This window comes from Empidonax traillii, unplaced genomic scaffold (genome assembly GCF_003031625.1).
Source record: "Empidonax traillii isolate 1590-97213 ecotype Southwest subspecies unplaced genomic scaffold, ASM303162v1 scaffold1015:size517714, whole genome shotgun sequence".
In the NCBI taxonomy this organism is placed as follows: Eukaryota; Metazoa; Chordata; class Aves; order Passeriformes; family Tyrannidae; genus Empidonax; species Empidonax traillii.
Genome location: NW_020956208.1, coordinates 92,636 through 111,590, shown reverse-complemented (window position 1 = coordinate 111,590; position 18,955 = coordinate 92,636). Strand labels below are relative to the sequence as shown.

General features: G+C 68.0%; 1 protein-coding gene across 1 annotated transcript in view; it reads left to right on the top strand.

The window, feature by feature from the left end:
- BAHCC1 (BAH domain and coiled-coil containing 1) overlaps positions 1–18,874 on the top strand; it is a 22,135-nt gene extending 3,261 nt beyond the window's left edge. Inside the window, exons 2-27 of the mRNA XM_027904165.1 lie at positions 4,774–4,953; positions 5,715–5,837; positions 6,077–7,699; positions 7,777–7,882; positions 8,233–8,441; positions 8,528–8,686; positions 9,054–9,268; positions 9,631–9,988; positions 10,070–10,491; positions 10,528–10,813; positions 11,471–11,655; positions 11,777–11,913; positions 12,051–12,152; positions 12,730–12,844; positions 12,950–13,121; positions 13,521–13,676; positions 13,806–14,131; positions 14,593–14,700; positions 14,778–15,031; positions 15,133–15,208; positions 15,297–15,405; positions 15,488–15,610; positions 15,695–15,862; positions 16,140–17,290; positions 17,834–18,070; positions 18,339–18,874. Of these exons, the coding sequence (XP_027759966.1) occupies positions 4,774–4,953; positions 5,715–5,837; positions 6,077–7,699; positions 7,777–7,882; positions 8,233–8,441; positions 8,528–8,686; positions 9,054–9,268; positions 9,631–9,988; positions 10,070–10,491; positions 10,528–10,813; positions 11,471–11,655; positions 11,777–11,913; positions 12,051–12,152; positions 12,730–12,844; positions 12,950–13,121; positions 13,521–13,676; positions 13,806–14,131; positions 14,593–14,700; positions 14,778–15,031; positions 15,133–15,208; positions 15,297–15,405; positions 15,488–15,610; positions 15,695–15,862; positions 16,140–17,290; positions 17,834–18,070; positions 18,339–18,545 (7,307 nt within the window). The 3' untranslated portion in view covers positions 18,546–18,874. The remainder of the gene's footprint in view (positions 1–4,773; positions 4,954–5,714; positions 5,838–6,076; positions 7,700–7,776; positions 7,883–8,232; positions 8,442–8,527; positions 8,687–9,053; positions 9,269–9,630; positions 9,989–10,069; positions 10,492–10,527; positions 10,814–11,470; positions 11,656–11,776; positions 11,914–12,050; positions 12,153–12,729; positions 12,845–12,949; positions 13,122–13,520; positions 13,677–13,805; positions 14,132–14,592; positions 14,701–14,777; positions 15,032–15,132; positions 15,209–15,296; positions 15,406–15,487; positions 15,611–15,694; positions 15,863–16,139; positions 17,291–17,833; positions 18,071–18,338) is intronic.
- The last annotated feature ends 81 nt before the right edge of the window (positions 18,875–18,955 follow it).

The window sequence follows — 18,955 nt, the reverse complement described above, 5'->3', positions numbered from 1 at the left end:
TGGGAATGGGAGATAAAAGTGTTTTCCTTGATTTTATTAAAGCCGTAACTCAGGGCCGCGCATTGCTGGAACCGAACGCTCCGACCGGCGTCAGGTTTGGCACCGACAGTGCGTGGATGATGGCAGGGGGGGCTGGGGGGCTGTGGCACTGCCTCGTGCTGGGGGATCAGGGACCCCCGGAGCTCCCTGAGCCCACCCAGACCGGGTGCAGCCCCCACACCCCGATTGTGATGGGTCCCACCACCCCGGCACGCCCTGTGCCGAGCGGGGCGGGGGTCCCAGTGCCTCTGCCACAACCAGGGAGTGGGAAACTCCGGCTGAGCCACACTGAGGCCTGGCTGTGATTTTTGTCCTTCGGATGTTTTTCTGGACTCGTGGGGAGTTGTGACTGCTCTGGGCTGATTGTCACCGTGGCCGAGCCCTCAGCACACGGCCTTGGGGAGCGGTGGCGCCGGCTTTGCCGGGAGCAGCGTGGCCGTGCCGGCGGGCGGCTTGACCCCGGGGGTGTCTGTGCATCCCGGTGTGCATCCCGGTGCTGACCTGTAGCCTGGCCTCGGCAGTGCCGGTGTGCGTGCCGGTGCCAGGGTGCAGCCTGGTGCTGGCGTGCAGCCTGGCCATGACAGTGCAGGTCCCGGTGCACATCCCAGTGTGGGGTTTGCATCCCGGTGCGCATCCCGGGGCCGTGAGTTGGTGGCTGGATGTGCTCCCACACCTGTCCCCCTCCCTGGATTATGCTGCAGGCCGGGTGCTGTGCGGTTCCCTGACGTGGCTTTGGGGGGGGATGTGTGTGGGGGTGATGGGGGGCAGGTAGGGACAGCACCTCTGGCCGGGTGGGGACACAGGGCCGGGTGCCAGCACTGCAGCCGCTCCGCATCGCTGCTTCCCTGGAGACAGGTCTCATGAGGGGCTGGAGGCCGCGGTGCGGCTCTGGCACAGCTCTGGTACGGCTCTGGTACAGCTCTGGTACGGCTCTGGTATGGCTCTGCTGCAGGGGCTCCTCACTCCCCCCGACCCCCTGAGCCAACCCGGCCGTGCCGCCGTGTACGGTGCATTTCCAGAGTGAGTGTCAAAGTTAAACCAGATTTGGAGATTACCTGGGCTGCTCCTCGGTAGGCATGAGGGGCAGGGGGACACACGTGGCCGGTGGGAGCAGCGGGATGTGCAGATCCCCAGATCCTACTGGATCACCCCGGGTCTTGCAGAATCATTCCCGAGTGGTTCCACTGTTCCTTAGTCATGAGCTGGATCCACGCGGAGACGCGACCACGTGCCAGGCCCTGGGGGGACAGGCAGCTGCTGCCAGCCCTCGTTGCTGCCCAGGGGACACTGGGGGTGGGGGTGGGCTCCGCAGAGAATCTGGGGGCCGCTTGGGACACCCCCAGCTCCTCAGAGCCCCCTTGGCCCTGCCTGCACCCCACCTGCCTCGCAACATCACCCCAGGGCAGGGTCTGACCCCGCTGGGTACTGGGGCCCCTTCTGGAGGGAGCAGGGGGGGATGAGTCCTGGTAGCCCCTTGGAGTCACTCCCTCCTGGGACCCTGCACATGTGACATTCAGTGACACGGGGTCACCATGGTCCCCACCTTTTGGGGGTTTCCCCAGGGGGCTGGTCCACATGCTTGACATCTGACACCAGGAATGGGGTGGGACATCGGGACCCCCAGGGCTGGACCCTCCCTGGCTTCCCTGTGCTCCGGAAATGGTTTTGCACGGCAAGTGCGTGTCGGGTTGTGTGGTGGGTGTGCAAGTCGTGCAGTGGGTGTGTAAGTGATGTGTGCAGGCAGCTTGCACTGAGCACACATGTGCACCAACCATGCCAGGAGAGTGTGCCAACCATGCCAGGAGAGTGTGCCAACCATGCCAGGAGTGTGCACCACCCTGGTGATTGCTGGGCACACACAGCCCTGGTGAGCGTGCAAGCGCTGAGTGTGCAGCAGCTCCAGCCAGGACAGCTGCCTGTGGCCCTCTGGAGCAGATAACCCACCAGATAACGCTGGGATTGCCCCCCTGGCTCTGGCGGGCACGTTCCGGCAGCGTTTCACCATCACGGCGTTCATTTAGTGCCGTAACAATATGGATTCGGTTGGAATTACAGCACCGAGGGAGCCAGAGCCTGGTTACTCCGTTTGCCAGATTTTGAAAGGGGTCGTGCGTGTTGTGAATGGTGGGGAGGGGGAGCTGGGGGCTGCACCCACCCCCACCTGGCTCAGGGAACCCCCGGGGTGCCCGGCTGTGGCATGAGGGTCCCTGCCAGCTCCCAGCCCTCCGCCTGCAGCCCCGGCTCCATTAGGAATGTTCCAGCCCTGAAATAGCTGAGGGAGAAACCCAACCCTCTGCACGTCCCCCCCGCCACCACTGCGGGGACCCGGGGGCTGTCACCGCCTTGGGGACCCTGAAGCAACCACGGGGTCAACCCCCCTGGGGCCACAGCCCCTCCCACACACCCCGGCCCTGAAACTTCTGCCTTCCCAGAACATTCCCATCTGTTCTGCACTTGGAGCGGGGGCGAGGAGCAGCTGGAGGGAGGGAGCACCTCTTGTAGCCCCCCAAAGGTCCTCCCGGTGACCTGCCCGCGCCCACAGTCCCCTGGCGCTGGCACTGCGGCCGTGCTGAGACCTGGCACTCTTGTCACACGTGTGACTCTCTGTGGATTTGGGGCCAAGGGAAGTCTCATGCCAGAGCTGGGAGCGATGCCGGCGGGGCTGAGTCACGGCACTGGCCTTGGGGAGCCCGGCCAGGGAGTTCCCAGGGTGACGCTGCCGGGGGGCAGCAGGGGGGGCCAGGGTGGGACCCCGCAGCCCATCTGTCCCCTGCTGGCAACCAGCCCCGTGCTGTTGTGCCCATCCTGGCACGGGGCTCCTCTGATGCCGCCAACTCATCGATGACATGAGTTGTGCACGGTCTCAGGAACCTGTGGCCCAGGGCTGCTCCGATGCTGTGGGCTCATCGGTGACACGAGTTGTGCACGTTCTCAAGGATCTGTCCCTGTCCTCACTGTCACCGTGGCTGGGGGGGGCAGGATGGGGGCTTCTCCCTGCCCGTGCTCCGTGGTGAGCCGTGGCAGAGCACAAGTGTGCCAGGGGCCGTGGCGAGCAGGCCTGCGAGGTGGGTGGGAATGTGGGAATGGCGGTGCTGGCTGAGCGCGCCGGGGGACCCGTGAGTCAGCGGGTGGGCGGTGGGGAGCGGCGGCCCCATGGCCCCCCAGGACACCCTGGCCCTGCCGCCATCAGGGCGGGGTGGGGGGTTATTTTTTCCAGCCCTTTCCACGGCTTCCAGAAAAGTCTTGTTCTGGAAACCTCGGCTTCCCGCCCGGCACAACCGCCCGGCACGCTGCCGGCTCCACGCCTGCACGGCGTCCCCCGGCATGGCGGGGGTGCAGGGTGGGCTGGCTGCAGGGCAACGCTGGACAGGGATCCCCCCCAGATGCATTGGCACGCTGGGATGTGCCCACCCATCCTGTCCTGGTGCGTGTCCGGTTCCCAGGGCTGTGGCCGTGCCCCCGGCCCACGCGGCCCTGCCCAGCTCGGCCCCTCCGCGGAGGAAGGAGCGAAGCTGCCTGAAACCACATCCCGACACTCATCCCAGAGGCATCCCGGCGGGATTAGCCGGGGAGCGTGGGCCGGCTTAGAGAGCAAAGCATCGCTTCCTGCCCCGGCCGGGCGGGTGGCCAGCCCGCGCTCCACGCCACGCCACGCGTGCCGAGCCGTGCCACGGCCACACCGGCACACGGGGACACGGGGAGTGGGGCCATGCAGTGAGGGGCAGCTGCTCCCCCATCCCAGCTCCCCCCATCCTGGCTCCCCCCATCCCAGCTCCCCCCATCCTGGCTCCCCCCACCCGGTCGCTGGACACCGGCTCCAAAGTTTCCACCATGATCTCACGGCTTGGCCGGGATGGGAGCAGGATGGGGGGCGGGATGGGGAGCGCCGGCCATGGGCCTCCCCAGGGGTGCTGGGGGCCCCCCCGGGCAGTGGGGGAAGGTGGCGGGGTCAGGATGGGAGCTGCCCCTGCCCCTCCCTACGCATGTGTGCACATACATGTGCATACACATACATACACACATGTGTACACACACACACGTGTACATGTGGGCCCCTGGACCTCGGGATTGTCCCAGCACTGGGAGCACTTGCGTGGGGAGCCACGCACGTGTGCAGAGCCTCCCGTGTGCTCCCAGGGCACGCACAGAGCAGGGCACCAGAGCCCCTTGCACGGCTCTGCTGCCTCTGACACACCCTGGTGCATGTGTGGGCACCGTGGGGCTGGGGGACGTGAGGGGCACGAGGGCTGTGATGGCACAAGGGCCGTGTGTGCTCACGGGGGACGTGTGTGCACGAGGGCTGTGGTCACGGGGGACATGATCACCAGGGATGTGTGGCTCACAGGTCGTGCGTGCACAAGGGATGTGGTGGGTGCTCAAGGGCCATCCATGCACGAGGGCCATGGGAGCACGAGGAAGGTGGTCATGCAAGGGTTGTGTGTGCTCATGGACTGTGCGTGCACGAGGGACGCTATGACAGGAGGGACATGCCTGCTCGGGAGGGCTGTGTGTGCACAGGGGATGCACCGGTGCCGGGTGGGCTGCACAGCCCCCTGGGAGCCACGTGCACACGTGTGTGCACGAGGGGGCACGGCAGGTCACGTGTGCGAGCAGAGCCTGCGCAGCCCCCCAGCGGCATCCTCGACCCCCCCCAACTACATCAACCCCCCCAGCTGTGTCTTCACCCCCCTCAACAGTGTCCTTGACCCCCCTGACTGTGTCTTCTCCCCACAGCCGGCAGCAGCCTGATGGGGAGCGCCCCCCCCTCCTCCTTCATGGGGGGCTTCCTGAGCAGCAGCCTGGGCTCGGGGGGGCCCAGCCACCCCGCCGGCCCCACTGCCTCCCCTCCAGAGCCAGCCTTCTGCGGGCCCCACTCCGGCACCTCCCAGATCTGGTTCTCCCACTCCCACGAAGGTGAGTGGACGCCGGGACGAGGGTGGGTCGGGGGCTCCCTGTGGGTGGCCAAGATGTGGCCAGGGCTCTACCCAGTGCCAGTGAGTGGCCATGTCCCACCGGTGCCTGCATGGATGGGATCCAGGCTCCCTGGGCAACTGCTTCGGGATGATGATGTGGGTACAAGCAGCACTGTGCCCTCAGTCCCACTCTGGGAATCCATGGGAACCAGGCTCAGCCCCCACAGTTGGGGTTTGGGGTGTCTGGAGAGGCTCGTGCAGAGCTGCAGACCCCCACCCCGGGAGCTGGGCTGAGGCTGGGCCAGCTTGTGTCACTGGTGATGATGGGGCAGGTGACAGCGTGGGGACCCCCGGGGCAGCCCTGGTTCAGCTGACTCCCCTTGCCCCCCCCATCCTGCTGGCGTCCCCACCGTGCCGGAGGAGCGGGAGCGGGGCGGCGGTGCTGGCGCGGGGCCCTGGCAGCCGGCCCGGCTGGTAGTTTGACCGGCTGCCAGCTGGCTCCCGGCGTTCGGGGGGGCACGGGGGGACGGGGACGGGCAGCGCACGCGGCCGACGGACAGCCCGCCCGAGCCGAGCCAAGCACGGCCGCTCCTGACACGAGGCTGGGGGGGCCTCAGCCCCCTCCCCGGTGGCTCCCAGAGGGTGTGGGGGGTCCCAGCGTGGAGGGAATGGCAGGCTCTGCAGGGTGTTCCCAGCTGGAGTGGTGTGGACTGGGGTGCTGGGTGAGGTGCCACCCCAGCCCCGCTGACCCCGTGTCCCCAGCCCCGGGGTACCCCCGCTTCTCGGGGAGCTTGGCCTCCACCTTCCTGCCCATGGGCCACCTGGACCACCACAGCAACGGCAACGTGCTCTACGGCCAGCACCGCTTCTACGAGAGCCAGAAAGGCAGGTACCGGGGCCACCAGGGTACCAGGGGCCCTTGTGGGGGTGCATGTCCCCACCCAGGCAGGGGTGGGGGGCTCACAGTTCCTGTCCCAGTGCTGGTGTCAGAGCAGGTGCCCGGTGCTTGGGCAGCGGGTGGGGTGGTGGGCATCTGTCCCTTCATCCCACTCCTCCTCTCATTGACACGGCCACCGGTTGGGCGGGGGGTCTGTGGGGGTCTCACCCGTTACCCTCCCCTCCAGATAACTTCTACCTGCGGAACCTTCCGGCACAGCCCCCCCTGCTCCCTGCCAGCCACGGCTTCCCCGGCATCGCCCGCGCTGCCCCTGGGCCCCCCGCCGGCTCCTGCAGCCGGGAGCGGGACAGCGGCCCCCTGCCCAAGACCCCCAAGGACTACGAGCGCTTCCTGGTGGGCAAGGAGAAGGGGGGCAAGGGGGACCCCAAGGAGCGGCTGCCCGAGGAGGACCCCAAGGAGCGGCACAAGGCGGTGCTGCCGGTGCCGCCCGAGGGGCACTGCAAGGAGGGGGTGCCGCCGCGGGGCTCCAGCGATGGGCGCCCCAAGCCCTTGGCCTCGTGCCTGCTGGGTGCCAAGGGGCTGGACGGTGACGGTGCCCGCGCGGCGCTGCCCAGCTGTGCCGGGAACGCCCTGCCCCGCGCCGCCCGCTGCGCCCCCAAGGAGCGGGAACCGGGGGTCCCCGAGGCGCCCCAGCCCTACGGCGAGGCCGTGGAGCGGCGGCAGATGCTGCACCACGCCGTGTCCTACGCCGTGCCCGCCGCCGGCTCCTTCCCCTGCCTCCCGCTCCACGCCGGCCCCGAGGTGCTGTGCCCGCTGCCCGAGCCCCCCACCCGCGAGCTGAAGCTGAGCGGGGCCACGCTGGTGCCCTCGGTGGGACCCCCGACGGACAAGAGCCGCTCGTTCCAGGCGGAATCCGGCGGGATGGAGCGAGGTGACGGCAAGGAGCGGCACGCCGAGGGGGGCACCGAGCCCTACGGTGCCCCCTTCCACCACCCGCTGAAGGCCGAGGGGCCAGCGGAGCGGCAGCTGGACTGGGGGGCTCCTGGCACCCGGCTGAAGGGGCTGGAGTACCTGGGGGGGGGTGCAGCCGAGGGACCCCCTTTCTCCGGCAGGTGCCCGGCGCCCAAGGGGGGGCTGGAGAAAGGCTACTTCGAGGTGCCACCGGCACCCGACTGCTCCCGCGCCCCCCGCCCTGAGCCCCTGGGCATCCGTGTCGGCCCCTCCTGCTGCACTTTAGAGAAGGGCCCCCCCAAGGACCCCCCGGCTCAGAAGGTGGCTCGGATCCGGCACCAGCAGCACCCCGAGGCTGAGGTGGCCGAGGGCAAGCGCAAACCCCTGGAGCTGGGTACCCTGGGTTACAACGGGCACCCCCTACCCCCCTGGGGGGTGCAGAGCCAGGGGCCCCCCCTGGCTGTGGCAGAGGAGAGGAAGGGGGGGCCCTACCTGGACCCCTTTGGCGCGGGGCTGGTGCGGGCGCAGGAGGTGCCCAACGCCCCTGACGAGGTCTCGGCCATGAAGAACCTGCTCAAGTACAGCAACGGGGCCCTGCTGGGGGGGCAGAAGGGCCCCCCCTTCGTGGGGCTGGCAGGCTCCAAGGGCAGCTGCGCCCACCAAGACGCCAAGTTCCCGTCGGGGAAAGGGCAGCTGGAGCTGGAGCGGCCGGACTGTGCCCGCGGCCGGGAGCACGAGGCGCTGGGCCCCGGCGGCACCGAGGGCGAGGTGCGGCAGCCGCCCGTGGGCATCGCCGTGGCCGTGGCGCGGCAGAAGGACACGCTGGGCCGCCACGAGCCCTACGGCAACGGCAGCACCGGGGGCACTGGGCGGCAAAGGGCGACCACCGGAGTCAAAGGTAAGGGCTGGAGAGGGGGCTGGGGGCGGCAGGAGCTGGTGGTGCCACGCTGATGCCACCGTGGTGTCCCCGTGCAGCGGGCACCGCGCGCCCCGTGCACCTGATGGAGCTGGAGGCTGAGGAGGAGCGGGGCCGGCTGTGTGAGGAGCGCCTGGGGCTGCCCGGGAGGGACATCCTGCTGCAGTGAGTGAGGGGGAATCAGGGAGGCTGCTGGGGGCAGGGGGGAGATGAGTGTCCCTGGGGTGCAAATGGGGATGGATGGTGGGGGTCCCTGGGGTGCAGGGAGGGGGACATGAGGGACCCTCGACATCCTTTTGGGAATGTGGGGTTGGGAGGGGGGGTCCCTTTGGGTGTTTTTGGGGGTATGGGGAAGGGTAATGGGGTTCCTGTGCTCTTAGGGGTGCATGGTGGGATCTGATGGTCCGTGTGGGTGTTGGTGGTCATGCAGGTATGGGAGATGGGTCCTTTTTGAGGGTGCAGGGGATGGTGATGCCGGTGCTGTCCCCACACTGTGTATCCTCCTCTTCCCGCAGGGACAACAAGGACCTGGTGGAGTTTGCCCGGATGCACCCGTCGGGGGGGTGTCCCGGGGAGCTGACCCCCCACCTGATGATGGCGGGGGGCTCGTCGCTGCCGGCGGGGCAGCTGGGGGGGGACCCCGCCGCCCACGCCCACCCTGCGCACACACACTGGCTGCCCCGCACCCGCAGCCCCTCCATCTGGATGGGGGGGCACTCCTATGGTCAGTGGGGGGCTCTGGGGGGGCTGAGTGGGTGCTGATCCCCCGCAGTGGGGTGCTGACAGACCCCCCTCCCCCTATCTCTGCAGGCATCGGGCACCCTGCGCTGCACCAGAACCTGCCCCCCGCCTTCCCCACCTCCATGCCCAGTGCCATGCAACCCGTGTTCCCCCTCGCCCAGGACCCCCCCGCCCAGCTCGTCATCCTCCCCACAGAGCCCCCTGCCCACAGCACCCCCCACACGCTGGGTGAGGCTGGGACCCCCACCTTGTGCTGGGGAGGGTGGTCCTGGGGGCTGGGTGGGGCTGGGGGAGAGGAGAAGGGGTCCTTGGGGGTGTAGGGTGGGAGATGGGGGTCACTGGAGTTACTTTTGGGGGTTTGGGGGTTAGTAGTGGGTTTTCTGTGGATATTGTTGGGGGTGCAGGGTGGCTGCAGGTGCTTCATGGGGTACAGGGGTGAGAGACTGGGGTCCTTTTAGGTACTTTTGGGGGCCTAGGGGTGGGAGATGCAGGTCCCTTCTGGTGCTGCCAGGGTTGCAGGGCTGGGGTTGGACACCACTGGGGTCTGAGGGGTTACCCCAGAGTGGGTCCTCAATTGATCCCTTGCACTCTGCAGCCGACGTGATGGACCAGGCGTCGCTGTGGCCCCCCATGTACCCGGGCCGGGGTCCCAGTGCCCACCTGCAGCACACGGGGCAGCTGCCCGTGTACCCACGGTCGCAGTTCCTGCGGCAGCAGGGGCTCTACGCCCTTCAGCAGCAGCAACAGCAGCAGCAGCAGCAGCAACGGGCAGCCCAGGCCCTCGAGATCCAGCGCCAGGCACACGGCCAGGTGCCAGGGAGCTGGGGGATGGTGGGGGGCTGGGGGTGGAATGGGATGTGGGGCTGGCTGGAGGATGCAGGGCGAGATGGAGGTTGGGGACGTGGGGCTGGATGTGGGGTTTGGGGAGATGTGGGGCAGGGCTGGGGACAGGCAGAGGAGCAGGGGCTTGGCAGGGATGTGGGACTGGGATGTGGGGTGGGGTTGTAGGGTGCTGGGCTGGGTGGTTAGGCAGGAGTCTGGGGCATTGATCTGGACTGTGGGGCTGGATGAGGCTGTGGGGTGCAGGGCTGGGCTGTGGGATGCCAGACTGTGGGGCAGGGACCAGGCTGTGGGGCAGGGGTTAACACGTGTCCTCTCGTTGTCTCCCACAGCGGAAGACGGAGGAGCAGCCCCTGGAGCTGGAGGAAGGGGGTCCCGAGAAACCCCTCAAACCCTCCCACAAAGCAGTTGCCTTAAACCCCCCGACCAAGGGCCTGACCTCGGCGGCCCCTGCGCCCCCCAAGCTGTCCCCCTGCTGCCACTCGCCAGCCCTGCGGCACCCGGCCAAGTGCCCGGTGACCCTGCCCACGGCCCCCTGCACTTTACCCGCCTGCCCCGCCGCCAGCCCGGCCGTGGCCCCCCGCTCGCCGGCCGACAGCCCCCTGCCCGCCCCCAGCAAGGGCAGCGAGGGCGAGGACGCGCGGGGCGAGGGGCAACCCCCGCGCTGCTACCCCAAACCCCTGGAGCCAGGTGAGTCCAGGGCATCGAGGAAGAGGAGGGAGGTTGGGGGATACTGGGGGGTCCCTGCTGATCACCCCCCTCTGCCTGCAGACCTGCCCCCCGGGTATGGCTACCCCGCCGCCGCCATGGGCTACCCCGCGGCGCACTCGGCCGAGCCGGCAGACCCCGACCCCGTGCACGCCGGGTCACCCCCCGCCGAGCCCGAGCAGTCCCGGACCTTCAGCCCCACTGCCGAGGCGCTGCGGGAGACGGGCCCCCCGCGGGACCCCCCGGCCGAGGGTCCCGGGGTGCTGCTGCACCACCACCACCTGCTGCTCCCCCCGGGGCCCCTCTGCGGGGAGCGAGGGGCAGCGCCGGCCACGGGGGACACCGAGGAGCCCTTCGGGGGGCACCGGGAGGTGGCTCAGGGAGCACCGGAGCAGCCGGAGCAGCAGCACCCCGTGCCCGGGGCAGGGGACTCCCAGCTGCCCCCCACTGTGGAGGAGGAGGAGGTGGAGGAGGTGGAGGAAGAGGAAGAAGAAGAGGAAGAGGAGGAGGAAGAGGAGGAGGAGGAGGAGGAAGGAGACAGCGATGGCTTGGAGTCGGAGGGCAGCTGTGATGAGGAGGAGGATGGTGATGTCCCTGTTGGACACCAGGGCTGCCTGGGTGGGCTGGAGGCTCTGATCGCTGCCGGCATCGACCTGGGGGAGCTGCCAGCACTGGACGAGCCTGAGGAACCTCCCCCTGCACCCCCTTCGCCCGCCCCCCACCCCTCAGGGATCCCCGGCATCGCCCTGCTCAGCGAACTCGCCGACCTGGAGCTGCGCCGGCGCCGCTGTGACCTGGCCAGGGAAGGTGGGTGACCCCGGGTACCCCCATCACCTCAGTGACCCTGGTGCCTGCTGGTACTGGCATCCCTGGTGACCCCTGGTACTCTCTGGTGACCTCAGTCATCCCTTGTACCCCCCAGTACCCTGTTGTGTTTCCCAATGCCTCTGAGTGCCCCCAGTGCACCCCAGTACCCCCAGCTGTCCCCAGTACACCCCAGTTCCCCCAGTGCACCCTGTTCCACGGGTGTGGTGGGCTGCGTTCTGTGCCATGCTGCCGTGCCGTGCCCTGCTCGAAGCCGGGGCTCTGCTCCAGCGCTGGCTCCAGGCAGGCGCCGGGATTCCCTCCCGGCTCGGCTTCCCCAGGGAATCCCAGGGGCCCCAGCAGGGATGGCCGCGCACTGTCCTGGCGTGTCCTCATTCCCGCGGCTGTGTGGGAGCGTGGCGGGGGATCCCCTGCTGGGTGCGGAACGGGAACACCGTGGGGTGAGGGGTTGGCTGTGGCGTCCCACTCCCCACAGAGGGGTCGGTAGGATGGGACAGGGGTGTGGCCAGGGAATCCCACTCCCCACGGATGGGGTGGCCCGGTGGGGCACATCATGCCCGTCCCGGCCACAGCGGAGGGTCTGCTGCCAGCGTGGAGCCTGGGCTGTCTGTGCCCGCTGACCCTGCCCTGTCCCCGCAGGCGAGGATGAGGAGCTGCTGGCCTTCAACCTGCAGAACCTGGCCACGGTGGCGGCCGCCTGGTCGCTGGTGGAGGCGGCGGGGCGGGAGGGCAGCCCCCCCGCGCTCAGCCCCCTGCCCGCCTCACCCCCGCCCCGCGCCCGCGTCCCCCGCCGCAAGTACACCTGGACCCCCAAAACCAAGGCCGTGAGTGTCTCCCCGGGGGGGCGGGAGGTGGGATGAGCTGTGCTTGGCCTCAACCCTGCGGCAGAGGCTGTTGGCACTGCCAGCGGTGCCAGCGGCCTCCAGACCCCCCCCGGCCCCCCAGGTGTGCCCGCTGAAGGCGGCCATGGAGCAGCTGAACACGCAGGAGGTGGAGGTGCGGATGCGCCTGGCCGAGCTCCAGCGCCGCTATAAGGAGAAGCAGCGGGAGCTGGTGAGGCTCCAGCGGCGCCACGACCACGAGTACGTCCTGTTCCGTCCCCTTCCTGAGGCTGGGGCGGGGCAGGGGCAGCTTTGGCAGTCAATCCGTGTGATGAGTTTGGGCCTGTCCTCAGCCTGGTGGGGAGGGGGCTCTGCTCACGGTGCCCCCGGTTTTCCAGGCGTGACGAGAGCTCCCGGAGCCCGGCGCGGCGCGGGCCGGGGCGGCCGAGGAAGAGGAAACACTCCAGCACTCTGGGCAGGGCCGAGAGCCGCAAGGTCAAGTGAGTCACCGGTGGCACGGACCCCCTCGGTCGGGGGGTCTGACCTTCCCAGTGTGCTCGGGGACCCCCCACTCCCATTACATCCCTGTTGCACCCCCCCACGCCGCCTCCATCACATGCCAATCCCCTGCCGTGTTTGGGAGGGTTCATCCGCTCGTTCCCATGGAAGATGGGAGGGTCTGGGTGGGAACAGCATTCCATGGAGCCCCATGGCATGGGGTGACCCCCCTTCCCACCCCGCTTTTCCTGCCTGGCGCATCCCATTCCCCATTCCTATAGTTGTCCTCTGTAAATGCTGTGTGCTCAGCCAAGCACTGGGAAGGTGTGTGGGAATGTTGGGGGGTCCCAGCCTTCCCCCTCGTTAAATTGTTGCTAAATGGGGCCACAGTTTAGATGGAAAAGGGGAAAGAAATTAATCTCCAGGTTTTGTGTCACAAACTGTTGGTAGGGGTGGGGAGCAGAGCGCGGAGGTGGCAGTTGTGGGGGTGCAGGAACCAGCCAGGGATCCATTTGGGACGGGGTGTAGGACCTCTCTGGGGGGTCTGCAGACACCGTGCCCACGCTGTGCCCTCCCCAGGGCAGTGAAGACCAGCCTGTCCCTGCTGTGTGCCGAGCTGAGGGGGGACCCTGAGCCCCAGAAGAAGAGGAGCAAACTGTCAGGGGGGACCTTCGGCAGCCTCCAGGGCTCCCCGGTGAGTCCCATGGGATCTGGAGAGTCCTGTTCCCCCCCTGACACCCCCCGAGCCCCCCCAGAGCGGGGTCCCCTGCTCTGTGTGGAGGCTGATGGGGTGTTGCAGCTGAAGCAGAAGGTGAAGGGCAAGGGGCTGCCCCCCGGCCTCAGCCCCTTCCGCCGGAGGGATCCCAACCCCAGCACCCGCATCCAGAAGAAGCTGAACCGACCCAAGGGCTCCAAGGGCTCCAAGTACCAGGGGCAGGACCCCGGCCCCCGGCAGCCCCCCCACTTCAGAGGCAAGGGGGGCACAGGGGTGGGGGGGTGGGGTTGGGATGAGGGGCTGGGGTCTGGGATGGGAATGGCGGGGCGAGATTAGGGTGGGGTGCGTGGTCAGGATGAGGATCTGGTTGGGATGGGGGTGTGAGGTTGGGGTCTGGCGTGGAAATGGAGGTTCAGAGGCTGGGCTGGGAGTGCTGGGTGCAGCACGAGCATGGAGATACATGGTCCAACCATGGGGCTGGGGGTGCAGGATTCAGCATGGGATGGGGCTTCAGTGTCCAGCACGGGGGTTCCGGAAGGTTTAGGACAGGAGTGGGGGTCACACCAGACCCCAGCTCACCCCATCCTGTACTAGGGGTGCTGGGGCCACCCCTGGGGGCATAGGGGTCCCTCACTGCTGTCCCCTGCCCTTGCAGATGAGCCCGAGGGGGACACGGACAGCGAGGATGAGGAGCCAGGGCTGTCTCTGCCCACGGGACCGGTGGCTGTGCTGGGGCCCTCCCCGTCCTCCGTGGTGAAGATGGAGGCCAACGAGAAGGCCAAGAAGAAGAAGGAAAGGCAGGGGCTGCTAGGTAATGGCATCACCCTGGGAATGCCGTGGGGCATAGAGCCGAGGACCATGTGCCAGGGCTGGGTGGGCAACTGTGGGGTGTCTCAAACCCCGTCACTCCTGTGGGGTGCCCTGACTCCTGTCCCCACAGGTCCCTGCCGCCTGGGCAGCCCCGAGGGGGAGGTGAAGATCAAGCGGCGGCCGGTGAAGCCGGGGGGTGCCGGGAAGCTGGAGAAGGTGCCGGGGCGGCGGAAGGCCGGGGGCTGCCCCGAGGGCAGCAAAAAGAAGCTGAAGGCCAAGAACAAGGAGAGCCTGCGGCCCCCAGCCCCTGGTGGCCCCAGCCCCACGGGACCCCCTGGCAGCCTCTTCGGGGGCACCGACCCCCGGCTCCTGGGGCCGCGGGATGAGGGGGCTCGGCTGGGAGAGAGGGGCAAGAAGGGCGCCCGCAAGAGCAAGGGGCTGCAGGCAGCCCTCAGGGTGAGCAGGGGCTGGGTGTGGGATTTGGATGGGCTGGGGGGCACCAATGGGACCGGGGCCTGCAGGGGCTGAGGGAGCTGCCATTATTGGGGTTTCCAATGAGATGGTGCAGGTGCTTGGGGTACTGGGGTAGTTGCAGGGTGCTGATGGGCCCACAGGTGCAGAGGGTGTGATACGGGGTTTGGATAGGCTGGGGAGGTTGGGGTGGGCACCACTGGGACCATAGGATGCGGGGTCTGGGGGTTCTGTGATGTTTGGGGGTGCTGGGAGCACTGGTGGGACCCTTGGCATCATGAGGGTGCACCATGGAGTGCCGAGGGGTGGGTGCAGGTTTTGCACAGTCTTTATGTGCTGGTAGAGCTGGGAGGCACCACTACAGGGATTGGGGTGGTGGGAGGCACCCCAGGCGGGCTGGGGTCACACTGGGAGGCCATCAGCCAGTCTTGACCCTCCTCCTGTAGCGCAAGAATGGGGCGCTCTCGTTGGCCCTCTCCCCCCGGAGCGCCAAGACCATCCTGAGCAAGGGCAAGAAGCTGGCCAAGGTCAAGAGCAAAGTGGCCACCAAGCAGGTGAGAACCGGGGTGGCCTCCCCCAACCCTGACACAGCCCCCTTAGGCCCCCTACTCACCCCTGCCCCCTCCTGCAGTGCAAGGGCCGGGCAGTCAGCAAACTGCTGGAGAGCTTCACCGTGGAGGACGACTTCGACTTCGACGACAACAGCAGCTTCTCGGAGGAGGAGGAGGAGCTGGGGGGCTGCCTAGCCGGGGGCACACGTGGGGAGGTCCCCCACGCCTGCGCCATCCAGAAGGAGGACCTGCGGGATGGGCTGCACATCCTGATTCCCAAGGAGGACAGTCTGCTCTACGCCGGCAGCGTCCGCACCATCCAGCCCCCGGACATGTGAGTGTGGGCTCCAGGGGGTCCCAGCGCCAGGGGGGGGTCCCAGCCTTGCGGGGGGTGCCAAAGGTGGGTGCTGAACCCCCTCTGTGCCCCCTCTCCAGCTACAGCATCATCATCGAGGGTGAGAGGGGGAACCGGCAACGCATCTACTCACAGGAGCAGCTGCTGCAGGAGGCGGTGAGTGGGGGGCTTGTGGGGGGTCAGGGTGGGGTGTCAAGGTGGGGGTCCCCACCCTGGGGAGAGCCCAGCACGGTGCTCCCTGCAGGTCCTGGACGTGCGGCCGCAGTCGCGCCGCAGCCTCCCGCCCGGCACCCGCGTCTGCGCCTACTGGAGCCAGAAATCCCGGTGCCTGTACCCAGGGAATGTGGTGCGAGGTGAGGCTGGGCAGGGAGCAGGCTGTGGGGCGGGGGGTGTCAGGGGGTCCCTGCCCATCCTGACAGCCCTCCCGTGCTGCAGGTTCCTCCAGCGACGAGGAGGAGGAGGACGCCGAGGCCGTGCTGGTGGAGTTCGACGATGGCGACACCGGGCACATCGCCGTGTCCAACATCCGCCTGCTGCCCCCCGACTTCAAGATCCAGTGTGAGGGGCCGGGGTGGGATCACGGGATTAGGGGGGGCAAGTGTGGGGTGCGGAGCCGCCCTGACCCCCCTGCTCCCCCCACAGGCACCGAGCCCTCCCCGGCACTGCTGGTGTCCAGCTCCTGCCGGCGGGCAAAGCGGGCGTGCGGCGACGTGGGCACCCCTGGAGCGCTGCCCCCCACGCTGTGCCCGGATCACGGCCCCCAGGCCTCCCGGAATTCCAGCAGGAAGGCATCTGGCAAGGAGAAAAGCGGTATGGGGGGGCAAGGAGCGCCCATGGACTACCTGCCTGGATGGGATGCAAGGAGTGGCATTGGAATAGGGAAAAGAGGGCTGGGATACAGGGAAAGGTGCTGGGATACAGGAAAGGATGTGGAGATGTGGGGAAGAGCTTTGGGTTGGGGAATAGGTGCTGGGTTGCAGGGAAAGGTGCTGGGATGAGGAAAGGGGTACTGGGACGTGGGGAAGGCTGTTGGGATGCTCCCTCCGTCCATCCATCTTCTGGCCCACCTGACCCCGTTCTCCCACAGGCAAAGCCATGGAGGGGCTGTCGGGGGGCCGGGGGCCGGCACTGAGCGACACCACGGCCGGGCGGCGTGGGGGGTCCCTGCTCAGCTGGGCAGCCATGGCACAGACCAAGAGGAAGGCGGCGAACAAGGGCTCGGCCGTGCTCCAGAACCTCTTCCAGGTCAACGGCAGTGCCAAGAAGCTGCGGGCCAAGGAGACCCTGTTCCCGCTGCACCACCACCACCACCACCTCGCCGCCCCCGTCTTCGGCAACGCCTTCGGTGCCGACTCCTTTGGCCGCATCGCCAGCTCCTACGGCTCCTTTGGTGCCAGCACCGGGCTGGTGCTGCCCGCGGCACAGAAGCTCCTGCGCTCCAAGAAGGCCGAGCGGCTGGAGGCAGAGGTGGGCAGGAGCGGGCGCAGGAAGGCGGCGGGCGGAGAGTTCCTGGTCAAGCTGGACCACGAAGGGGTGACGTCCCCCAAGAACAAGACGTGCAAGGCGCTGCTCTTGGCCGAGAAGGACTTCGGGGCCAGGCTGGAGCGGCCGCTGGGCAGCCACGGCTACGGACACGCCGGGCTGGGTGGCCGGGAGCGGAGGGGCCGCGCGGCCACGCACCCGCTGCCCGTGGGGCTGGCGCTGCGCAAGTACTCGGGGCACGGGGACTTCACCCTGAACTGCGACAGCGACTGCCACAGCTCCTACTCGGACATGGACGAGGACGAGGACGCGGCGGGGCTGGGCGCCGACGTCCCCTCGCGCTTCATGACGCGCCTCTCGGTGTCCTCCTCTTCCTCGGGCTCCTCCACCTCCTCCAGCTCCGGCTCCATCTCCACGTCCAGCCTGTGCTCCTCGGACAATGAGGATTCCTCCTACAGCTCGGAGGACGAGGACTCGGCGCTGCTGCTCCAGACCTGCCTGTCGCACCCGGTGCCGGCGCTGCTGGCGCAGCCGGACGCGCTGCGGCCCAAGGGCGCTGCCCCACAGCGCTGCTTCCTGTCCAAGGCGGCCGCCGCCGGCCCCAAGGCCAAGCTCAAGCGCAAGGAGGCCCTCAGCTTCGCCAAAGCCAAAGAGTTCTCCCGGCGGCAGCGCCTGCCCTCGGTGGAAAACCGGCCAAAGATCTCCGCCTTCCTGCCCGCGCGCCAGCTCTGGAGGTGGTCGGGGAACCCCACGCAGGTAAGGCGGGCACCCACCCTGCCACCCTCCGCAGGCACCCGGAGCTCGGCACAGCCACAGGCGCTCACTGCTGGGCATGGTTTGGGAGGGGAGGAGTGGGCACAACTCCCAGGGGCTCAGGGCGGGGGGCACAGGCGGAGGTGTGCACAGAGCGAGGTGCCTGGGGTGTGGGGCTGTGGGTGCAGGGGGCACAGGGGTGCCTGGTGGGGTGTGGGGTGCTCGGGGTGCTGGCGACACTGGCTGTGACATGTGGATGCCCATGCTGGCACTCAGGTGCCCAGAAAAAAGTGCTCGTGGCATTTGGGGACAGCAGTGGTTGCTGAGCACTGGGTGCTGGTGACACCAGCTGTGCCACACAGATGCAGGGGTGCTGATGACACTGACTGTGTCCCCTGGGCACTGGTGGCCCCAGCTGTGTCCCTCAGGCCCAGGGCACTGCCCGGGTGCCGTGGGCACTCCCACTCTGGGTGCTGCTCTCCCCCACTCCCCGTGGTGGCGGGTTTGGGGGTCCCCGTGCCCTCCCTGAGCCCCCTTTCCCCCCAGCGGCGCGGCATGAAGGGCAAGGCACGGAAGTTGTTCTACAAGGCCATCGTGCGGGGCAAGGAGACGCTGCGCGTGGGCGACTGCGCCGTGTTCCTGTCGGCCGGGAGGCCCAACCTGCCCTACATCGGCCGCATCGAGAGCATGTGGGAGTCCTGGGCCAGCAACATGGTGGTCAAGGTCAAGTGGTTCTACCACCCCGAGGAGACCAAGCTGGGCAAGCGCCAGAGCGACGGCAAGGTGAGGGTGGGGCGGGGGCAGCTCTGCCAGGCGGGCCCTCTGTGGTGTCAGGTGGCCACACGTCGTGCCGGGTGGTCGTGTGCCGTGTCGCGCGGCCACGCGCCGTGTGAGGTAGCCGTGAGCCGTGCCAGGCAGCCCCACACTGTGCCACGTAGCCACATGACATGTAGCCACACGCCAGGCCGGGTAGACCCAAACCACATCAGGTAGCCGTGTACCGCGCCAGGTGGCCACGTGCCATAGCCGTGACGGTGCCTTGTCCCCACAGAACGCGCTGTACCAGTCGTGCCACGAGGACGAGAACGACGTGCAGACCATCTCGCACAAGTGCCAGGTGGTGGGGCGGGAGCACTACGAGCAGCTCACGCGGGGCCGGAGGTACCAGGACCGCCAGGACCTCTATTACCTGGCGGGCACCTACGACCCCACCACGGGCCGCCTGGTGACCGCCGACGGGGTGCCCATCCTCTGCTGACCCCCCTGGGGGTGCCCGTCCTCTGCCGACCCCCCGGGGGTGCCCACCCTCTGCTGACCCCTCGGGGACGGGGACGGGGACCCCCCTCTGCGGGTCCTGCCCGGCTCTTATGCAAAGCCCATGGTGACATTGGGGGGCGCGTTGGGGGGGCCCGAGGGGGACGGGGTGGGGGGGCTCCCCTACAAGCCATAACTTTCCCTAGTACCTCTGACTGTTTGCCAGCAGGTGAAGCAGAAATCAGGTGTGTTGTTCTATTTATTTTGCCTGTAAATATTGTATTTCTTCCGGGAAGTTTTATGGAAAACCAAGAAAGGACAGGGAAAAAAAAAAAAAAAAAACCAACAAAAAAAAAAGACAAAAAATGGTCAAAACAAAACAAAAAAAAAAACCTCCACAAAAAAAAAAAATTA